Consider the following 19,296-nt stretch of genomic DNA (forward strand, 5'->3'; position numbering starts at 1 on the left):
ATATCAACATTGTCTGTCAATTGCATGATAATCATGCATACAGTGGGTACGGAAAGTATTCAGACCCCTTTAAATTTTTCACTCTCTGTTTCATTGCAGCCATTTGCTAAAATCGAAAAAGTTGATTTTATTTCTCATTAATATACACTCAGCACCCCATCTTGACAGAAAAAATCAGAAATGTAGACATTTTTGCAAATTTATTAAAAAAGAAAAACTGAAATATCACATGGTCATAAGTATTCAGACCCTTTGCTCAGTATTGAGTAGAAGCACCCTTTTGAGCTAGTACAGCCATGAGTCTTCTTGGGAATGATGCAACAAGTTTTTCACACCTGGATTTGGGGATCCTCTGCCATTCTTCCTTGCAGATCCTCTCCAGTTCCGTCAGGTTGGATGGTGAACGTTGGTGGACAGCCATTTTCAGGTCTCTCCAGAGATGCTCAATTGGGTTTAGGTCAGGGCTCTGGCTGGGCCAGTCAAGAATGGTCACAGAGTTGTTCCGAAGCCACTCCTTTGTTATTTTAGCTGTGTGCTTAGGGTCATTGTCTTGTTGGAAGGTGAACCTTCGGCCCAGTCTGAGGTCCTGAGCACTCTGGAAGAGGTTTTCTTCCAGGATATCTCTGTACTTGGCCGCATTCATCTTTCCTTCAATTGCAACCAGTCGTCCTGTCCCTGCAGCTGAAAAACACCCCCATAGCATTATGCTGCCACCACCATGTTTCACTGTTGGGATTGTATTGGGCAGGTGATGAGCAGTGCCTGGTTTTCTCCACACATACCGCTTAGAATTAACGCCAAAAAGTTCAATCTTCGTCTCATCAGACCAGAGAATCTTATTTCTCATAGTCTGGGAGTCCTTCATGTGTTTTTTGGCAAACTCTATGCGGGCTTTCATATGTCTTGCACTGAAGAGAGGCTTCCGTCGGGCCACTCTGTCATAAAGCCCCGACTGGTGGAGGGCTGCAGTGATAGTTGACTTTGTGGAACTTTCTCCCATTTCCCTACTGCATCTCTGGAGCTCAGCCACAGTGATCTTTGGGTTCTTCTTTACCTCTCTCACCAAGGCTCTTCTCCCACAATTGCTCAGTTTGGCTGGACGGCCAGGTCTAGGAAGAGTTCTGGTCGTCCCAAACTTCTTCCATTTAAGGATTATGGAGGCCACTGTGCTCTTAGGAACCTTGAGTGCTGCAGAAATTCTTTTGTAACCTTGGCCAGATCTGTGCCTTGCCACAATTCTGTCTCTGAGCTCCTTGGGCAGTTCCTTCGACCTCATGATTCTCATTTGCTCTGACATGCACTGTGAGCTGTAAGGTCTTATATAGACAGGTGTGTGCCTTTCCTAATCAAGTCCAATCAGTTTATTTAAACACAGCTGGACTCCAATGAAGGAGTAGAACCATCTCAAGGAGGATCAGAAGAAATGGACAGCATGTGAGTTAAATATGAGTGTCACAGCAAAGGGTCTGAATACTTATGACCATGTGATATTTCAGTTTTTCTTTTTGAATAAATTTGCAAAAATTTCTACATTTCTGTTTTTTCTGTCAAGATGGGGTGCTGAGTGTACATTAATGAGAAATGAAATCAACTTTTTCGATTTTAGCAAATGGCTGCAATGAAACAAAGAGTGAAAAATTTAAAGGGGTCTGAATACTTTCCGTACCCACTGTATGTGGCCGGTGTTACGGTTTAACTAGGGACCCTGTTAACTGGCGACCTTCAGCCGAATGCGTCTGTTGTTGTCGTAGTTACGGCAGCTGTTGTAAATAGGCAGATAACACGTAGCTGTCCTCGTGAATGCCGCATTGATTAGTTTTGCATTATAGTGTCAAACCTTCTCATTTACAGTCTTTGGTCAAAACATACCGGATTCCACGTTGGAGAGTCTTTTGAGAAAACGAGTCCACTCGAGTTTGAAACGTCGCGTGTTGTTTGTGTTGAAACAGGAAGAGAGCACGTTGCTCTTCCTTTGAAATAATAAAGTTGGTAAAAAAAAACACATAAACGTCTTTGGAGCCTGTTTTGTTCAAACATGTGTCACGTAGAAGAACTATGTAGCACAGTTAAAATAAGACAAATATATATATAAATATAAATAAATCATATTTACGGGATTCGAACTCATATTGTGTGAGGGGAAAAAAAGTTGGTAGTCAGAAGCGATACCACTACGCCACCATCAACGTAATGTGTAATCTTGGAGACTAAAGTTAAACAACGTACAACACAGTCAGCGGTCGCTCTTCAGAGCAAAGGACACCAGATCAACTTGTGACCACACTGCGTGTTTACCATGGAGCACTCTGTCGTGTACTTCAGAAGCATGTTAAGAATATAGCTGGTTTCCGAAACAAATGGGCGCCTTATTAAAATCAGACAATTCAAAACGTCTTTGTGTCGCTGCAAATTAATGAGACAAATGTTTGTGATGTTGTCATGAGGTGAAAATACACAATGTGGACATAACGCATCAGAGCAAACAAGAAAAGTCATAAAATGAAGAATTTAACCAGCCAATAACACAGATATGTCAAACAGTTGAGTTAATTTGAATTTAATAAGTTAAATACATAATCAAATTTAATTTGACTCACATAGCATCACACTATGTAATACATGATGGGACTATTTGTGTCCAACTTATTGACCAGGTTGAATGGTTGTCCTTATAACTGTATATTGTGTGGAAAGCTGATGGCCTCTCTCTAAACCTTGGTTCGGTTTCTTCTTCTGTGCCCAACATATTACATAGTGTGATGCTATGTGGCTCTGCACTGAAGTACACGACAGAGTGCTCCATGGTAAACACGCAGTGTGGTCACAAGTTGATCTGGTGTCCTTTGCTCTGAAGAGCGACCGCTGACTGTGTTGTACGTTGTTTAAATTTAGTCTCCAAGACGACAAATTAAGTTGATGGTGGCGTAGTGGTAGTGCTTCTGACTACAGACTTTTTTCCCCTCACACAATATGTGTTCGAATCCCGAAAATATGATTTATTTAAATTTTGTATATATATATATATATATATATTTGTCTTATTTTAACTGTGCTACATAGTTCTTCTACGTGACACATGTTTGAACAAAACAGGCTCCAAAGACGTTTATGTGTTTTTTTTTACCAACTTTATTATTTCAAAGGAAGAGCAACGTGCTCTCTTCCTGTTTCAACACAAACAACACGCGACGTTTCAAACTCGAGTGGACTCGTTTTCTCAAAAGACTCTCCAACGTGGAATCCGGTATGTTTTGACCAAAGACTGTAAATGAGAAGGTTTGACACTATAATGCAAAACTAATCAATGCGGCATTCACGAGGACAGCTACGTGTTATCTGCCTATTTACAACAGCTGCCGTAACTACGACAACAACAGACGCATTCGGCTGAAGGTCGCCAGTTAACAGGGTCCCTAGTTAAACCGTAACACCGGTACTGAACTGTCCCGCCTTGGCTAGGGCTGGGTAGGCCTTGGCCCCTCTTACTTCCTGGTTCTCCATTTGTTTGTCATTATATAAGCTGTATTGATGAACTGTGTGTCTCTAACTGATCCCTGGTGTGACAGGTGGTGCCCGTCGCGTGCGGTGCTTGGGTCCGGCTCGATAGCGACCCTCGCTTTCCGGATGGGGGTTGCGTGGTGATCGGGCAGGAGAGAGGCCGTTTTGTTTAGGTTTGCTTTGTTTAGTCTTTATTTATTAGTTGGTCTTTGTTGTTCATTTTGTTACCCTCTGCTAGCCCTCGTGGCGCTCATTGCTTTGCCCCAAGAAATTAAATAGTAGATTCTTGTAGCTGCCATGTGGTGCTAACATTGTTTGTTGAACACTTGTTTTGAGTTCCTCACCTGTGCTTCACACCCCCATAATCGTGTGTTTGGTGGTAGTTTTCTTTGCACTCCCTCCACGACTTGTTTCTTTACCCTTTTTTGCTTTGCAGTGTGTGTGTGTGTGTGTGTGTGTGTGTGTGTGTGTAAGGCACCGGAGCGTGGTGAGCACTCTGTCCCAGTATTACTTTCCCCTCTCTGTCTGCGGCTACGACCATTCGTCCAGTAGCACTCCCTTCTTTTACTGTAATTTGTGGCATGAAGTATATTGGACATATAACTTTTACTGTCTTGTATATATTAGATGGAAAGGATTTCCTGTGTTTTTAATACCCTGTTTAAAGTGTGTGATGTAATAAACTTCTTGGGGGAATCCTGTCTCAGTCCATTATTCACCGCCACATGTACCAATAGAGCAGGGGTGCCCAATACGTCGATCGAGAACGACTGGTCGATCGGAGGTAGTGCGGGTAGATCGCATGCCATTCAAAAAAAATTAGATGTCCTCATGGCATTTGCCACTTGATTGACGTACAGGGCAGCCAGTCTGAGATCACGTCTTTTCTAACACATGGGTCACCACGTATGCGCGGTCAACCTCACAACTCCGGCAAGCTAATTAGTTAGCCTCCCAATTTATTTCTACTACAGAAGCTAAAGCTGCAGCGCCGTGATTTGGGGAACTTCCAAAACCTCGCGTCAGAGCTGGAGACGCAACGGAAGCCGTGTGCGCAACTTGACAGTGCGCGCTACACAGAGCAGATTGACAAGCGTCTGTCAGAGTTTGACAAACGCTTTCAAGACTTTGCTCGAGCCAGTCGCTACATTTATGTGCTGCACATTTCGTGACAAGATATTGAGGTGATTCAAAAATTACAACGCTGTTGCTGAACTCGTCTGGAGTGGAGGATGAGATTTTGACACTACTGGCTGACATTCAACTGAAGTCCAGGGCTCATGGACAGTTTTGGAACTTACTCACAGAGGAAAAGTACCCAAACATGAGGAAATGTGCTACCTTCTTGACTGCATTATTCGGCTCTACTTATTTATCTGAGTCAGCCTTTTCCCACATAATGAATATTAAGTCCAAATACTGTTCCACCATGACTGATGATCATTTGAAGTCTGCTTGAGGCTGGCTAACAGCAGCTACTGTCCGAACCATGCAACCCTGGTTGATTCCGCTTAGAGTGTGAGTGTGTGTGTGTGTGTGTGTGTGTGTGTGTGTGTGTGTATATATATATAAAAATAGATATTTAGCATTTTGAATGTAGGTAGATCATTTTGACTTGGTCATTTTAAAAGTAGCTCGCAAGCCGGAAAAGTGTGGGCACCCCTGCAATAGAGGATCTGTGGGCTTTTAGTTGGTTTCAGCCATTATTAAAGGGTCAGTGCACTCTGACAGTGCACACTCATACAAGCTATTCAAATTGACGTTTTTATTTTAAACATAAATGTGTAAATGAAAAATGAGTGATGGCTTATTAGTGCCACTGCCATGCATAAACATACCTGTTATCTTGCATACAATACTGAACTATAAAAATAATGGACAGATTCATGTTTTTTGGTTACAAAACGATCCATTTTCACTCATAACAATGTCCATACACTTAGCTGTCTTATCTTGCGATATGACATGCAAATTCGTGAAGCATTTCCACAGTTTTTTGGGGCTTTTTTTTGCCTCGCAGGTTTCCATGGATGGTGGTTCTACCTGGACCGGGTCGTGCCTGCTGCCATGGCTCTGCCTAACACCAACTGCAACTAATATTATTATTATTAGTCACATTTCAATTATTATTTCTGCTATTATTATCATTATCATTCTATTATATCCACTGCTGCTGTTACTATTATTAGTCCATGTCGATGTGTCCTTGGGTAAGACACTTAACCCCGAGTTGCTACCGTAGCTGTGGTGTGTGAATGTTGTATGAATGTTAGATAGTCCGGATGGATACCATCAGTGTGTGAATGGGTGAATGATAACATGTAGTGTTAAAGCTCTTTGAGTGGTTGGATGACTAGAAAAGAAATATTCAAGTACAGTCCATTTACCATTTATCATTATCAGTGGTATCATTCTCTATTTCTGCTATTATTAGTGCTACTACTGCTATTACTATTCTCATTATATGTATCATTTCTGTCAAAAAGATTGACAATGTTGTAATTTCCTTATGTTGTTCATTCTGTACACATGATGTCTATTGCTCTTCTGTCCATGCTGAGAGAGGGATCCCTTCTCTGTGGCTCTCCCTGAGTTTTTTTTTTGCGGTACTTCTTCCTTTGACCTGACCTCGATCATTTTTGTTGACCTCGATGTTGCCTGTTGTGTTTGTTTACATCAACACTTTAACCAACATGAGCGAGCAGGGTAAAGTTTTGCGAGCGACTTTCACTCGCTCGAGAGTGAATTTTGCTTGCGGAGTGATGTAAAAACGCTCGTCAAAGTACCATACGCGCGCGGCTGTTTGATTTGCGCGTGCGTGGATCTCATTTGCACTCTCGGATTTTGACAGTGATTTGCCTTCATACACCCTCCATGACAAATTCCTTGTATGTGCAACATACATTGGCAATAAACGGTTTCTGATTCTGATTCTGATTCCAGGGGGATTAGGCCTTATCTGACCTCAGCATCCCTACTTCTCGATTATCCTACTTCAGGATGGAGTCAAATCGCCAAAGACTTTACACTATTCACTTTTTATGCATGTGTAATAAATTACTGTTAAATTCTAATGAAGTCTCTCCTGATTGAACTTTGGCTTTATTTACCTCAGTATCAGCATTCATCTCACACCCTCTCCACCTGCTGACCCCCCCTTTCCGAGTTTGGTGACTGCGTAATAATCTGCTGCTCTTTTAGTAAATCAGGAATTGACGATATGCAGATTGCAAACGCAAACGCAATGAAAACTTCAGCACACATTTACACAACATCATTATGTTAGTCTTCAGTTTTTCTTAGGTTAAGTCGGGACTTCATTTTTTTGCCCTAGTTGGCAAAAAACTACACCTAAACCAACCGTGACAGTATTTTTACCCTGGATGTAGTTTTACTCTTGATATGGTACCATAACTTTTAATTCCTGAAGCGTTGAACTTACAGCGTGCCTCCATTGTTGAGGGAGTTGGAGCTAGGTCTGGTCTGTGGCTGGGACTTGGCATGGGATTTGGGCTGGGGCTGAAGCATGCTGGGAGGCTCCACACTGTTTAACATCATAGGCAGATCTTTCTCCTGCATGTGAGTCAGAGGCAGCAATGGCTTAAACAGAGCCCCGACCTTGCACTGTGGAGGAGAGACGTATGGCAACATGCTGAAGACATTCAGAGGCAGCAGGCAGAATATTGTTGCACCCAGGTCTGACAGCAGGATCTCTGTGCCACCCAGATGTAGAGACTCGGGCCAACATATTCATTTTTCGCAGTCATGCTTGTAAGAGGTACATCTGTGTGCATCTGTGCAAGTGTTTGTGTGTGCTGAAACAAGCATGCACCTGTACAGTAGTAGACACCAGCCAGTAGCCAAATGCAGGTCGATCTTTGGCTGTGGCTGCTAAGTGTGCCTTTAATAACCAATTACTGTGCACCTTTACACTGAAAACAATAAATTAGCAAAGCTGTTGATGGATTTTGTCTACCAATGAATGGCTAGTGGATACAAAAGCATATTCTGCATGTGTGTATGCATGCAGGCATACAGTCAAAGTGTCTGTGCAAGCATAATATATGTGGGCACATGCATAAAGGTTTGCACTAGTACGTCCAATGTGTGTGTACTTCAATATGTGTGCAGTGTGCAGGCAATCGTAGTGTGTATGTTGTACCTGGGAGCCTGACGCGCCCTGTTGCTGCTGCTGCTGCAGCCTCCTTGCTCGATTCTGCTTATAGTAGTCGAAGATCATCAGGGCCGCATAAACCTTCCCTATGGTCAGTTCATTGGCTGAGGAGGTGAGGAGAGAAGGAATTATGTGAAGTAAAACGAAGGTACAGGGAAAGGACAGGAGAAGAGAGGAGAGGTTTGGTTTTCAAAGTCCCTTTATTAAACCATTGCAGGGAGCCACCAGATCACTGTCACATCATCACTTTAGTTTACCTAATCAAAAATGAACCATCAGTTCTCCATCCTCCCCTACAGAGCGTAATCCCTCAAAAGCCCATATGCTGGCTGCACACTGCCAGTCCTCTGAGCCTGGTTCCTACATGTCAGCCAAATGGCCAACTTAGCAGTACCAGACAAAAAGTTCACTAATGTGTGTAGAGTCTTCTTCTTCTTAGCACAGTATTTTGGACCAAAAATAAATTAACCCTTCCCCCAGATCAGGATCAAGGTGTGCTCTGTATCTGTTTGTAGCTATTGCTCCATGTACAACCCTCCACTTGAGGTCTGCTGTCCGATTTCTAACGGACAGCTTGTACAGAGACCACTGCCTTTCGGGCAAACATCTGGACCAAATAACTCAGTCCATCTCGACTTCTTCATCCCTGCGAAAGAGCGCAGCCTGAAATATTTTCCAGGTGTAGGGTTGTGAAAGTTAGCAGCTGACTTCCTCCTTCCTGCCACTCCCTCACAGCGGGGGTGATGGACAGAGAGGAGAAACGGTATTTAAAACATTCACTTCATTGGTCACACAGGGTACGTTGTACTGCAAACGCTCTCTGTGATTGCGACAGGGCAGCACAGACTTCCTCCACCACTCTGTTGATCACTCTGATAGAGGTGCTGTTGCTGTTCTCTCTCAGGGCTTCTGCAGATGTTGCCGTGACCTTCCTAAGATGGCCCAGTTTGGTGCAGCCAGTCTCTCTGAGATTGTCTTGCAGGTTGACAGATTGCAGTGTTTGAGTCTGTAAAAAGTTTGGAAAAACAAAGGTTCCTCAAACAACCACATTCCAGGAAAGTCGTTTGTGACTTGTGTGATCTCGAAAATCTGCCATGCCTGCAGTACAGAGCTGTAATAAGATGATAATGTCCATGTTCTCTGGTTACGAGAGGAAAAACTGTTTGGCGTAACCCAACTGCCCAGCTCTCCTCAGCAGCAGTCGAGCTGTGTCGAGCCAGCTTTGGCCACAGTTGTAGAGCAGTCTTTGAGAAGACGTCTAAAAGAAGCTATTTTGGACCGGATGTTGATCATCATCAACTAGCAGATATAGAGCTGCTGCCCGGACCAAGTGCCGGCTAGACCGGAAAAAGTCCAGGATGGCTCTTTGGTTGTCCTCTGTCAAGCCTATTGGTGATGAATCGAGGCGACTAAGTTATTGGCAACCAGAACTCTTCCCCTATATGACAACTGGGGTAACAACCATTTCCATTTAGACAACCGAGCGCACACTTTCTCCTTCACTCCCTCCCAATTCTCAGTTTGAAACCTCTCAGTGACTCAAAAAACTCCCAGAACTTTCGACCTCCTTTCTTTAGTCCACTATGCAGACTGGGAATGGCCTGATCTCTCCACTGTCCCACCAACAAGGCTTCACTCTTAGCCCAGTACACCTGTGTCTTTTCATACAGGGACATGGTATCCTGCAAACATACAACGTCCTCCTGGCTGGAGACAAAGATGCAAACATCGTCTGCATTATAAACAGATACAGCAGGAGTATGAACAAGACTTGAGGACCCAGGCAGTAAGAAACCACTGAGCCAAAAAAAGTATATATATATATATGTATATATGACCATAAACCTATAAACAACAATGAAAATGGAATTGAGGTGATAGTGCAAACAGAGGTAATAGTGCAGTATGTCTGACTAATTGTTCATGATAGTGACGGCCAGTGGACAGAAGCTGATCCTGTGTCTGGTGGTTTTGGCATACAGTGCTCTGTAGCGCCTACCGGAGGGGAGGAGTTGGAACAGCTTGTGTCCAGGGTGGGATGGGTCTGCAGTGATCTTTCCAGCCCGTTTCCTGACTCTTGAGGTGTACAAGTCCAGGATGGAGGGCAGGCTGGAACCAATGATTCTCTCTGCAGACCTGGCAGTCTGTTGTAGTCTGTTTCTGTCTGTTCAGCAGAGAACAGACTGGATGATGGTGGAGTAGAAAAGAATCAGCAGCTCCTGAGGCAGGTTGAAGTTCCTGAGCTGGCGCAGGAAGAACCTCTGCTGGGCCTTTTTCCGGATGGTGTCAATGTTTGGGGCCCACTTCAGGTCCTGGGAGATTGTGGATCCCAGAAACCTGAAGGTCTCCACAGCAGACACAGTGCTGTTGAGTATGGTGAGGGGGGGCAGTGTTGGAGGGCTTCTCCTGAAGTCCACTGTCATCTCCACAGTTTTGAGCTTGTTTAGCTCCAGGTTGTTCTGACCACACCAGAGGACCAGCTGTTCAACCTCCCGTCTGTACGCAGACTCATCACCGTCTCTGATGAGGCCGATGACTGTTGTGTCGTCTGCGAACTTCAGGAGTTTAGCAGACGGGTCCTCTGAGGTGCAGTCGTTGGTGTAGAGGGAGAAGAGCAGTGGGGAGAGCACACATCCCTGGGGGGCGCCAGTGCTGATAGTCCGGGTGCTGGATGTGATTTTTCCCAGCCTCACCTGCTGCGTCTTGTCTGTCAGGAAGTTTGTGATCCACTGACAGGTGGAGGCTGGTACAGTGAGCTGGGAGAGTTTGGGTTTGAGTATTTCCGGGATGATGGTGTTGAATGCTGAGCTGAAGTCCACAAACAGAACCCTTGCATATGTCCCTGGGGAGTTGAGGTGTTGCAGCATGTGGTGCAGTCCCATGTTGACTGCATCATCCACCGACCTGTTTGCACGGTAGGCAAACTGCAGGGGGTCCAGCAGGGGCCCTGTGATGTTCTTCAGATGGGTCAACACCAGTCTCTCAAAGAATTTCATGACCACAGACGTCAGGGCAACAGGGCATTTAATCCTGTGATGGAGGATTTCTTGGGGACCGGGATGATTGTGGAGCGTTTGAAGCAGGAGGGGACTTCACACAGCTCCAGTGATCAGTTGAAGATCTGCGTGAAGATGGGGGCCAGCTGGTCAGTACCGACTTTCAGGCAGGAGGGTGACACACCGTCTGGGCCCGGCGCCTTCCTGATCTTCTGTCTGTGAAAGAGCCGACTCACATCCTCTTCGCAGATCCTCAGTGCTGGTGAGGGGTCGTTTGGGAGAGGCGAGAAGGAGGCAGGGGGTGTAGGTGTTTGTTTGATGACGGGTCAGTTGGGGAGTGTCCTGTCCCCACTTCTGTAGGCCTCCTCCCTAGCCCGACGAAGCTGCCTGAGTCTTGCAGTAAACCAGGTTTATTGTTGTTATATGTGCAGAAAAACTGATGTACGATGTCACAGTGTCAGTGAGCTCATCCAGATCTGTAGCAGCAGCCTCAGAAACACTCCAATCAGTGCAGACAAAGCAAGACTGTGACTCCAGCTTTTCCTCATTGATCTATCTCCTCACAGTCTTCACCACAGGCTTTGCAGATTTTTGCTTCTGCCTGTAGGTCCGAAGAAGATGCATCAGACGATGATCAAAGAGTCCCAAAGCTCTACGGGGGACTGAGTGATATGCATCCTTTATTACAGTGTAGCAGTGGTCCAGTGTGTTTTTGTCTCTGGTGCTACACTTAATATGTTGTCTGTATTTTGGCAGTTCTTTGCTGAGGTTTGCTCTGTTAAAGTCCCCAAGAACAATGAGCAGCGAGTCTGGATGTTTGTGCCCCATGTTGGTGATCTGCTCAGCCAGGTGTTGGAGTGCCTCACTCACACAGGCCTGAGGTGGGATGTAAACACCGACCAGAATAAATGAGAAAAACTATTCAGAAAACCATGAATAAAATCCCCTGTCGTCCTCTGTCGCCGTCTCTGGTAAATTCCGAGGAGAGCCGCTGCTCCTCCAACTAAAAGCTCTGTAAAGCTTTCCAGTTCAATGAAAAATGGCGAAAAAGTTTGACCAGTGGATTGACGGATGTTTAAAAGTTCCTCCATGTTGAATGTGATCAGAGAGGGAGAGCTGGAAATGAGACAAACAAACAAAACTAGAAAAAGTACAAGAGAGTGCAGTACCGAGGCTGCCATCTGCGGCGCCATCTTGATCGCATTGAGCACCACTGTACGATAAACCAACCCAAGCCAGTGACTATCACCAAAACCAACAAAATCTCACACGAGGAAAATGTTGTCCATGGTTGTCCTGTCAGGTACACAATATATTTGGTCCGTATGTGAAATTTAAGTCCAGGATGTCCTTAAGTCTGTTTGATAAGGCTTTTTAAAGCACCTTATAGTCAGTACAGAGGAGGGCAACTGGCCACCAGTTCCTGAGTAAAGCCAGGTCTCCTTTCTTTGACAGAAAGCAATGCACCGCTCGCTCACAGGAGAAACAGATCCTGTTCTGATTACGCTCTGTAAATCAGGTCCAAGGGTATTCCAGAAACATTTATAAAATTATAAAAGTCAGTGGAGAGACCATCAATTCCTGGTGCCCGTCCCAGTGCTATCTGATTGACAGCAACTGTCAAATATTCCAGAGTCAGCTCACAGTCCAGACAGCTTTCTCCTCTGGGCTGAGCTGAGGAAGCCCCTCCAAGGGCTCCCGTCGACACTCTATGCTGCACTGCTCCGCCCCAAAAAGGTCGGCGTAGAAATCCACGGCATGGTTCCTCATCTCGCCGAGACTGGTGGTCACCCTGCCTCCCGGAAGCCTAAGGCAGGTCATCTGCTTTTTCTTTGACACCGATCTCTCCGGATTGAAGAAGAAAATGCTTGGGGCATCTATATCCTTAAGCTGGAGGAAGTGAGTCCTAACAAGAGCTCCCTTCACCCTTTCCTGCAGGAAGCTCAATTCCAACCTCTTCTCCTGGAGCAGTTGACCCGTAGCAGGATCTGAGTCTCTGTCCCTCCTCAATATCCCTGATGTTGGCTTCCAGCTCCTGGACTGTTGCCTTGATCTGAGCAGTGGAATGGGAGGTGTACTGCTGACAAAACAAGAATTTGTGCTTTACCTACCTCCCACCACAGCTTCAAAGAACTAAAATCAGCTTTTTGGATTTTCCACTGCTGCCAAAAAACGCTCAAAGCTCTTGCAGAAAACGCTGTCTTGCAGAAAACGCTGTCTTGAAGGCGCTTGTTGTTAAAGAGCCAGTAGGACTTGACCTTTTCACCTGATGAAATGATCAGATCAATAGTGACACAGTGGTGGTCACTAAAAGCCAACTGGACTTATACTGCTGTAAACTAATCTGGAGCTAAGACTTTGAGAAATGTAGATCCTGTTTAAGCTGGCTGCACTCACCCTGTTACTGCTGACCCTCACTATTGTCTGGATTGTGGATGTTTTACTCTCCAATCGTCTAACAGGTGTGCAATGACACTGTTAAGGTTCTAGAGTCTAGAGTGCAGTTAGAATCACCATCAATAACTAATTGATACTGATGGTAATTCCTTCATTTTTTAGCATGATGAAAAAATCTACTCTTTCTGTTCCCTGGTTCGGGACATACGTATATGTTAATGAAGCAAAACACAGAACTTTCTATTTCTTCCCTGACAATCAGCAGCCGATCCTTAACCACCTCAGTAGAGGAAAAGAGATTTGCATTTGCAGTTGTTCTAAACAGAACAGCAGTGTGTCTTGCATAAACCACACATCTCTCTCCAACCATTGATGTTTAACGACCTTATTTTAAGGCTTCGCATGGAAAGGTCAGAGAAGAGAAACGGAACAAACAAGATGAAACAAGCAGAGATGTGTCTTTCTGTTGGACGTTTCACAAACAGATACTGCATCTGACTCAGAGTCATAGTTTATGTCTTCTTCACATGACAGCTGGCTATTAGACACACCCTGTTCTCCGTGTGTGATCACAGTGAGATCTCTGCCTGCAACACTTGTGGAAGCTGCTTCCTCAGCGTTTTCTGCCGGGTGTTGTTGCACTTCACCATGTAAGAGCCATCACCGCCATCAAGACCTGCTGCCTCAGAGACTGAATATGCTTCATTTTGGGATCTTTACATCCCAAACTCACTGTTTTAAATGCACTGGCAAATTTACCAAACCTACAGAGCTCGTCCTCTAACGACTCAATATAATTTAAATGGCAGAACACCAGACATGGTGGTCCGTGTGGAGTGAGCTGACAACGGGGAAACAAATGTGTCCCTGATAAACACGCCGCTCTCTATCAGCTGATAGAGACAAAAATCTGCCTGTCGGATAGAGGGAGTTGGACACTGTTGGAGGACACTATCGGAGGACAGAAAGAAGAGGAGGCTAGAGGAGAAAAGAGGAGAGGAGAGAGGAAATTCTGCTGACTCATTCCTTCCTTCTTGATTCATCTCTATTTACCTGCTTGTCTCCTTAATGATTACTTAAAACAAAAGCATCTTGTCAGAACTGATGGGAAATACCTAAATACTTTCCATGTACACTCTACACTTTACTGATGTACACATCACATACCTTTTCATTTTGTGTTGTGCATACATTTAATTTACTTTTGTTAAAAAGATCCCTTTGCATAATCTTTGAAACGGTGCGTGAAAGTCAGGTTGAGATAAGACCAGAGAGTTCAACATGTGGACATGGTGACATGCTTACGTTTATGTGGTGTCACCAACAGATCCATGGTCTTTTGAGAGAGACTGGGCCACACTGTAGACAACTCCTTCTTTAACTCAGCATCAGATAAGCGCTGGGCTACCATGCCTGGAAATCCACAGAGAGACACTTTAAACCGACTAGTTTATTACGACACAAAGCAAGCAAAGCAGTAAATGAGTTGTTTCTGAGGTGAGGCGCAATGACAAATCCTTATTAAAAGTGCAGATAGAAGCTGTGAAGCCAGGAGAAGAAATCCAGCAGCCCAGCACAAAGCCTTCTAATGAGTTCAAATGGAAGCAAGCTCTGCTTATTTCCAGCTCTGAGAACAATAAATAGCAGATGGCTTTCTGTCACCCTGGCTGGGACTGGCTGGCTGCTAAAGGTACCATTTTACAAAACATAACATTTCAAGATATCTGTCAATCATTTGACATTCATTTGCTTCAGTTCATCAGTTATGTGGTAACAATTGAAATGCACTACAAAAACTGGCCTTAATTGTTATAGTTACAATGTTAAACAACCTGTCTAAACCTTTAATACCTTTTTAGTTTTCCATATGCTGTCAATCACATTGTGTATGCTTCAGTTTGGTCAGGGAAGCATTACCTTAGTTTTTCTCCTGATGCTTTAAGCCTACATTTTGACATAAATGGCAAAAAGCTGCAGATTATAAACCTATTTATAAAAAACCTATTAATACTATGATAAAAGATATTTTTAGCTACATATTCACCCCCCAATCTACCATCAATTGCACGTCACCTTTATCTAGGTTCCCAGTGAATATCAACCGGGATTTCAACATTGATTTGTAGTTGAAAACTGGTGATATTGTGTCACAAAATACAAATTAGTTTGAAATTGTTGATGATTTGTTCAGTTGTAGGTTGAATGTATTTCTCCTGTTTAAAGTCATATTACGCTGTTCGGCAAACTGTGGTCAACATAGAGACGTAATTTGAACGCTTTTAATGTTTCATATAAAATGTCATAAATATGGAACTATATACTGTAGATAGACTGTGTGCTGCCAACAAGAAGCTTCCAGGACATCGTAATGGGAGCAGTTCTTTACATTCATGTAAAATAAGAGTGCTTACTGCTGTAACACGCATGCGCAGATACTTTGGCTCAGACTGCTTCTACTACTTTGAATGCAGCACTGGTCTGGAGACTTGGCACCGGACTAGCAGAGCGAAGTGAACGAGCTGACGGAATAAACGTGAGGCTTCATGCTAACTAAATACTTTGTAAGTATTTGAACTTTTGAATTCCAATAATGCAAACCGAAATCAGCACCATTAGTGTTATTTTATGCTGCTCAAGATGCGGGCTAGGCTGCTAGCTTGTAGCTTTAGCATGTTAGCTTGTAGCGTACTGCAGCATGGACCAACAGTAAACATAAAGATATGTATAAGTTAATGTTGGTGACTGTCTTTATGGGCTGTCGCTGTAGCTCAACATTGTAAAATTGAATTTGAAGGCCATTTCACATCTAAAATACACTACAAAAAGTGAATGGGGCTGTACACAGTTTAAATGGGGAGGAAGTGAGTAAAACAAAGTGATGTACAAACAATTAGAGGGTCAAAACATTGTGGTTTGTCTAACAGCAACATAAAAACAATTTACAGTATGATACTGTGTAATATTTCAGTGATCATTTTTCCGTTGAAGAGACATTTAGAAAACCGCTATGGTCAACGAGGAGAAAACATTTAAAACTAGTAAAAGTAAATATTCCTTTTTAATACTTGTTATATGGATGTCAAACTTAAATATGGCAGACCACCTGAAACCGGCTCCTGGTTGGCTTTGACAACAACATTTAAAGAAGGAAACTGAGATTGTGTTATTGTTTGCACTGTCAAGAAACATGTATTTTATATTTCATTGTAGTTGTAGTTACAGAACATTGTTCGTGATAAATGTAATTGTTGCTTAATAAATACAAATTAATTGCTACTTGTGTCACATGTTTTTTTTTTAGTCCTTTAAGTGGTAGCTTGTTTCACTTATTGTATTCGTATTACTTTTTGCACTTACTGTTTTTGTTTGTTTCTGCACTGTACTTTGGCTCTGAGTTATGCTCTGCTTCATGCTCTTAGATGCTTGTTTGGAAAAGGAAATGTTGTACCTAATGAATACCTATGTTGAATACACTTATTGTAAGTTGCTTTGGATAAAAGCGTCTGCTAAATGACTGTAATGTAATGGTAACTGTTGATGTGTTAGTATGACTATTTAATTGCTACATATTTTACTGTGAGTTTTTTTTACGACTATTTGAAGACGATGATTAAACAAACATATTTCACTGGTATTTGCAATATTGGCTATTAAGTGAGAACTGTGCATGTGGTTTCTTAGCCTCTAACGTGACGATATATTGTCAGCTTCACATTCATCTTGTGACCACTTGTGAGATGTTAAATAGATTCACTACAAGCCCTTATGTACAAAGGCACAAGCAGAGTTCAGCAGAAAATGCTCTTCGTAGTTTTTGTAAACAAGTGTTACTATGTATTTCCTGTCATTGTTACTCCTGCATGTTCTTTTAAATGTCAGCTTGAAAAAACAACTCAACACAACTCTGATTGGCTTGTTCTGGTATATCTATAGTTTGTTTTTTCTCAAACCAACATTATTCATATGTTGTGTTTTCTTAAGATGTCAAACCAGAGAGCAGGTCATTACATTACTCTATTCTAGTCATTATTATCTCTTCTATTTTAATGATGTGTGGTGTGTTTCACTGACCTGAGGCCAGTTTGATCTCCAGGGCAGTGCGAATTAGGGCCATCAGGGTGGAGGTGAAATGGACGCTGTTGTCATCAGCGATGGGCATGTTCATTTTGACGAGGCGCTGAGGAGAGGAGATGAGTGGTGACAGAGAGACTTTAGATCACTCAGTGATAGCACTCAGCCCCATCACAACAGACAATTCACCCAGAGAAATCCATCTGTGTGCTGCAGTGATCCAATACCCCCCACGGCTTCACTCTCTAAGCATAATGTACATTAAAGGTTCTTTGCTAAATTTAGTTGAAAATATGCAAGTTTGGCCATATTGATCAAATGTTACTGAGACTCGGTTCAGCACACAAAAAGCCTTCTCTACTAGCACGTACAGAGGAGACAAACTAGACATTTACATTCACTGCTATTGGCTACAGTATGCACTACGCTGCAAGTCAAAGTGCACTGGTGCAAGACTGACATTGATCGAAAAAAAGGTGGAGAGTAGGCATGTAACGCATAACCATGAAGGTGCATCGACAATCGCAGGAGCTCGACTCTGTGGTTGCCATCCTAATAATCATCAACTTGCAGTTGAGGGGGTTGACTATGCGCTACATGAAAAGTGGCAGCTAGCAATAAAGAGTGTCCATTCCACCAAGCCTGGGCAGCCTTAGCAGGAAGACTTGGTTCACATAGAACTAATGGCACCAGTAGAAGCATATAGAATGCTGTGAGATTGTTGTTGTAAGAGTTGAGCTCCCCTGAACACAAAAAGCATTCACCTACATGTGCTATCAGTGGCAGTGCAGAAAGTAAGAAAGACAAGAGTCAGAATGAGACAGGGATGGAGAGCTGAGGGACAAACTCAAACACACTTATACAACCACACTAATTTGCATGTGGTCCCACATTCACCAACACATACATACACACACAACTGCAGACTGCCCAATTAGAAAGACAGCAGTATAGACCAACGTGATCTCACAGAAATATGTGAAATGACTCCAGTCTCTTAACAGCACATTACATGATGGTGGCGAGTAATGTGTAAAATGGCATGCTGCCACCATGGAAACAATTAATTGTTAGAACTAGGCAACAAAACAACATTTTAAGTCATGGAAATAAAACATCATGGTTTGGGTTCAAACAAATACCTTGGTTATGATACTTCTTCCGTAGTCTGTTTCATTTCAAATAACTCACTTTGACTTGTTGTTTCACCGAGGACACCAACACTGGTCTAATGGGTGAAAGTCCCATGTTTGACCCACCCTCCTCCCTACGCTAACTTATTTTTGTAGACTCTGGGAATTTGTGTGTCCACCACAAAAAAGGAAACCTAATTGACTTTAGATTGACAATGCTTCTGTGGTTTTTGCATGTCATTTTAAACAGTATGTGCCACAAAAACGTCATGTGCTGGTCGTCGTCATTTCATGTATTTCTGTGAGAACAGGCTGATTCAAAAGATAAGTGTTTTAGACCAATTGCTAAAACAGAGGGCATGAAATCTTTATACATATATATATATATATATATATATAAAATATTTTACTTAAATTCAATCTTTACAGCCACATTGTGTCCACATGGACTTTATACGACCCCATTTACACCTGGTATTATCATATCTCCATTCTGCTTACATTGTGATCTCAACATGCATCATTAGGTAGGCGGAGCCTGCTGACTTAGTCAACTAATATGGTGAATCTCAACAAAAATGTGCAAGGCACATGGCAGACGGAGACAGCTGAAGGCATTAAATCCCCCCAGAACAGTGCACAACACCATCAGAATATTTTTTTTTTAATGTCAATAACAAATGATTGTTTTGTAATAATAGAATTTCATCATTTGGGTCGAATCCAATTTACAAAGTCTCAAAAAACTTCATCTGTATATCATTTCCATATTAGTCTATTGGCCATAATCTATGGCCCCAGAAAAGTGGAAGCCTGGAAATGTTTTTTGGCACGTTCCAAAAAGTGAGCTTTAATTAGAAAGAAACGGGCATATACTTTTAAAAAAATCCATGGAAGGTGTGGCTACTGTTCCTATAGCCCTGCTGTTTTATCTATTTGTATGTACTTATTCTGTCCTCGTGCTGTTCCAAGAAAACCAACATTTTCTTGCTGGGGATCAATTAAGGCTTATCTGAACTGTCAACAC

At 43.0% G+C, this 19,296-nt stretch overlaps 1 protein-coding gene across 1 annotated transcript in view; it reads right to left on the bottom strand.

Moving 5' to 3' along the window:
- cacna1ba (calcium channel, voltage-dependent, N type, alpha 1B subunit, a) overlaps nucleotides 1–19,296 on the bottom strand; it is a 191,635-nt gene that overhangs the window by 22,841 nt on the left and 149,498 nt on the right. The window contains exons 40-43 of the mRNA XM_068703672.1: nucleotides 17,137–17,242; nucleotides 14,371–14,478; nucleotides 7,661–7,776; nucleotides 6,941–7,122 (exon numbers count right to left, since the gene is read on the bottom strand). Coding sequence (XP_068559773.1) covers nucleotides 6,941–7,122; nucleotides 7,661–7,776; nucleotides 14,371–14,478; nucleotides 17,137–17,242 — 512 coding nt within the window. The remainder of the gene's footprint in view (nucleotides 1–6,940; nucleotides 7,123–7,660; nucleotides 7,777–14,370; nucleotides 14,479–17,136; nucleotides 17,243–19,296) is intronic.

This window comes from Cebidichthys violaceus, unplaced genomic scaffold (genome assembly GCF_023349555.1).
Source record: "Cebidichthys violaceus isolate CVI_PGR_0920_01 unplaced genomic scaffold, fCebVio1.0.p SCAF_9, whole genome shotgun sequence".
NCBI classification, from domain to species: Eukaryota; Metazoa; Chordata; class Actinopteri; order Perciformes; family Stichaeidae; genus Cebidichthys; species Cebidichthys violaceus.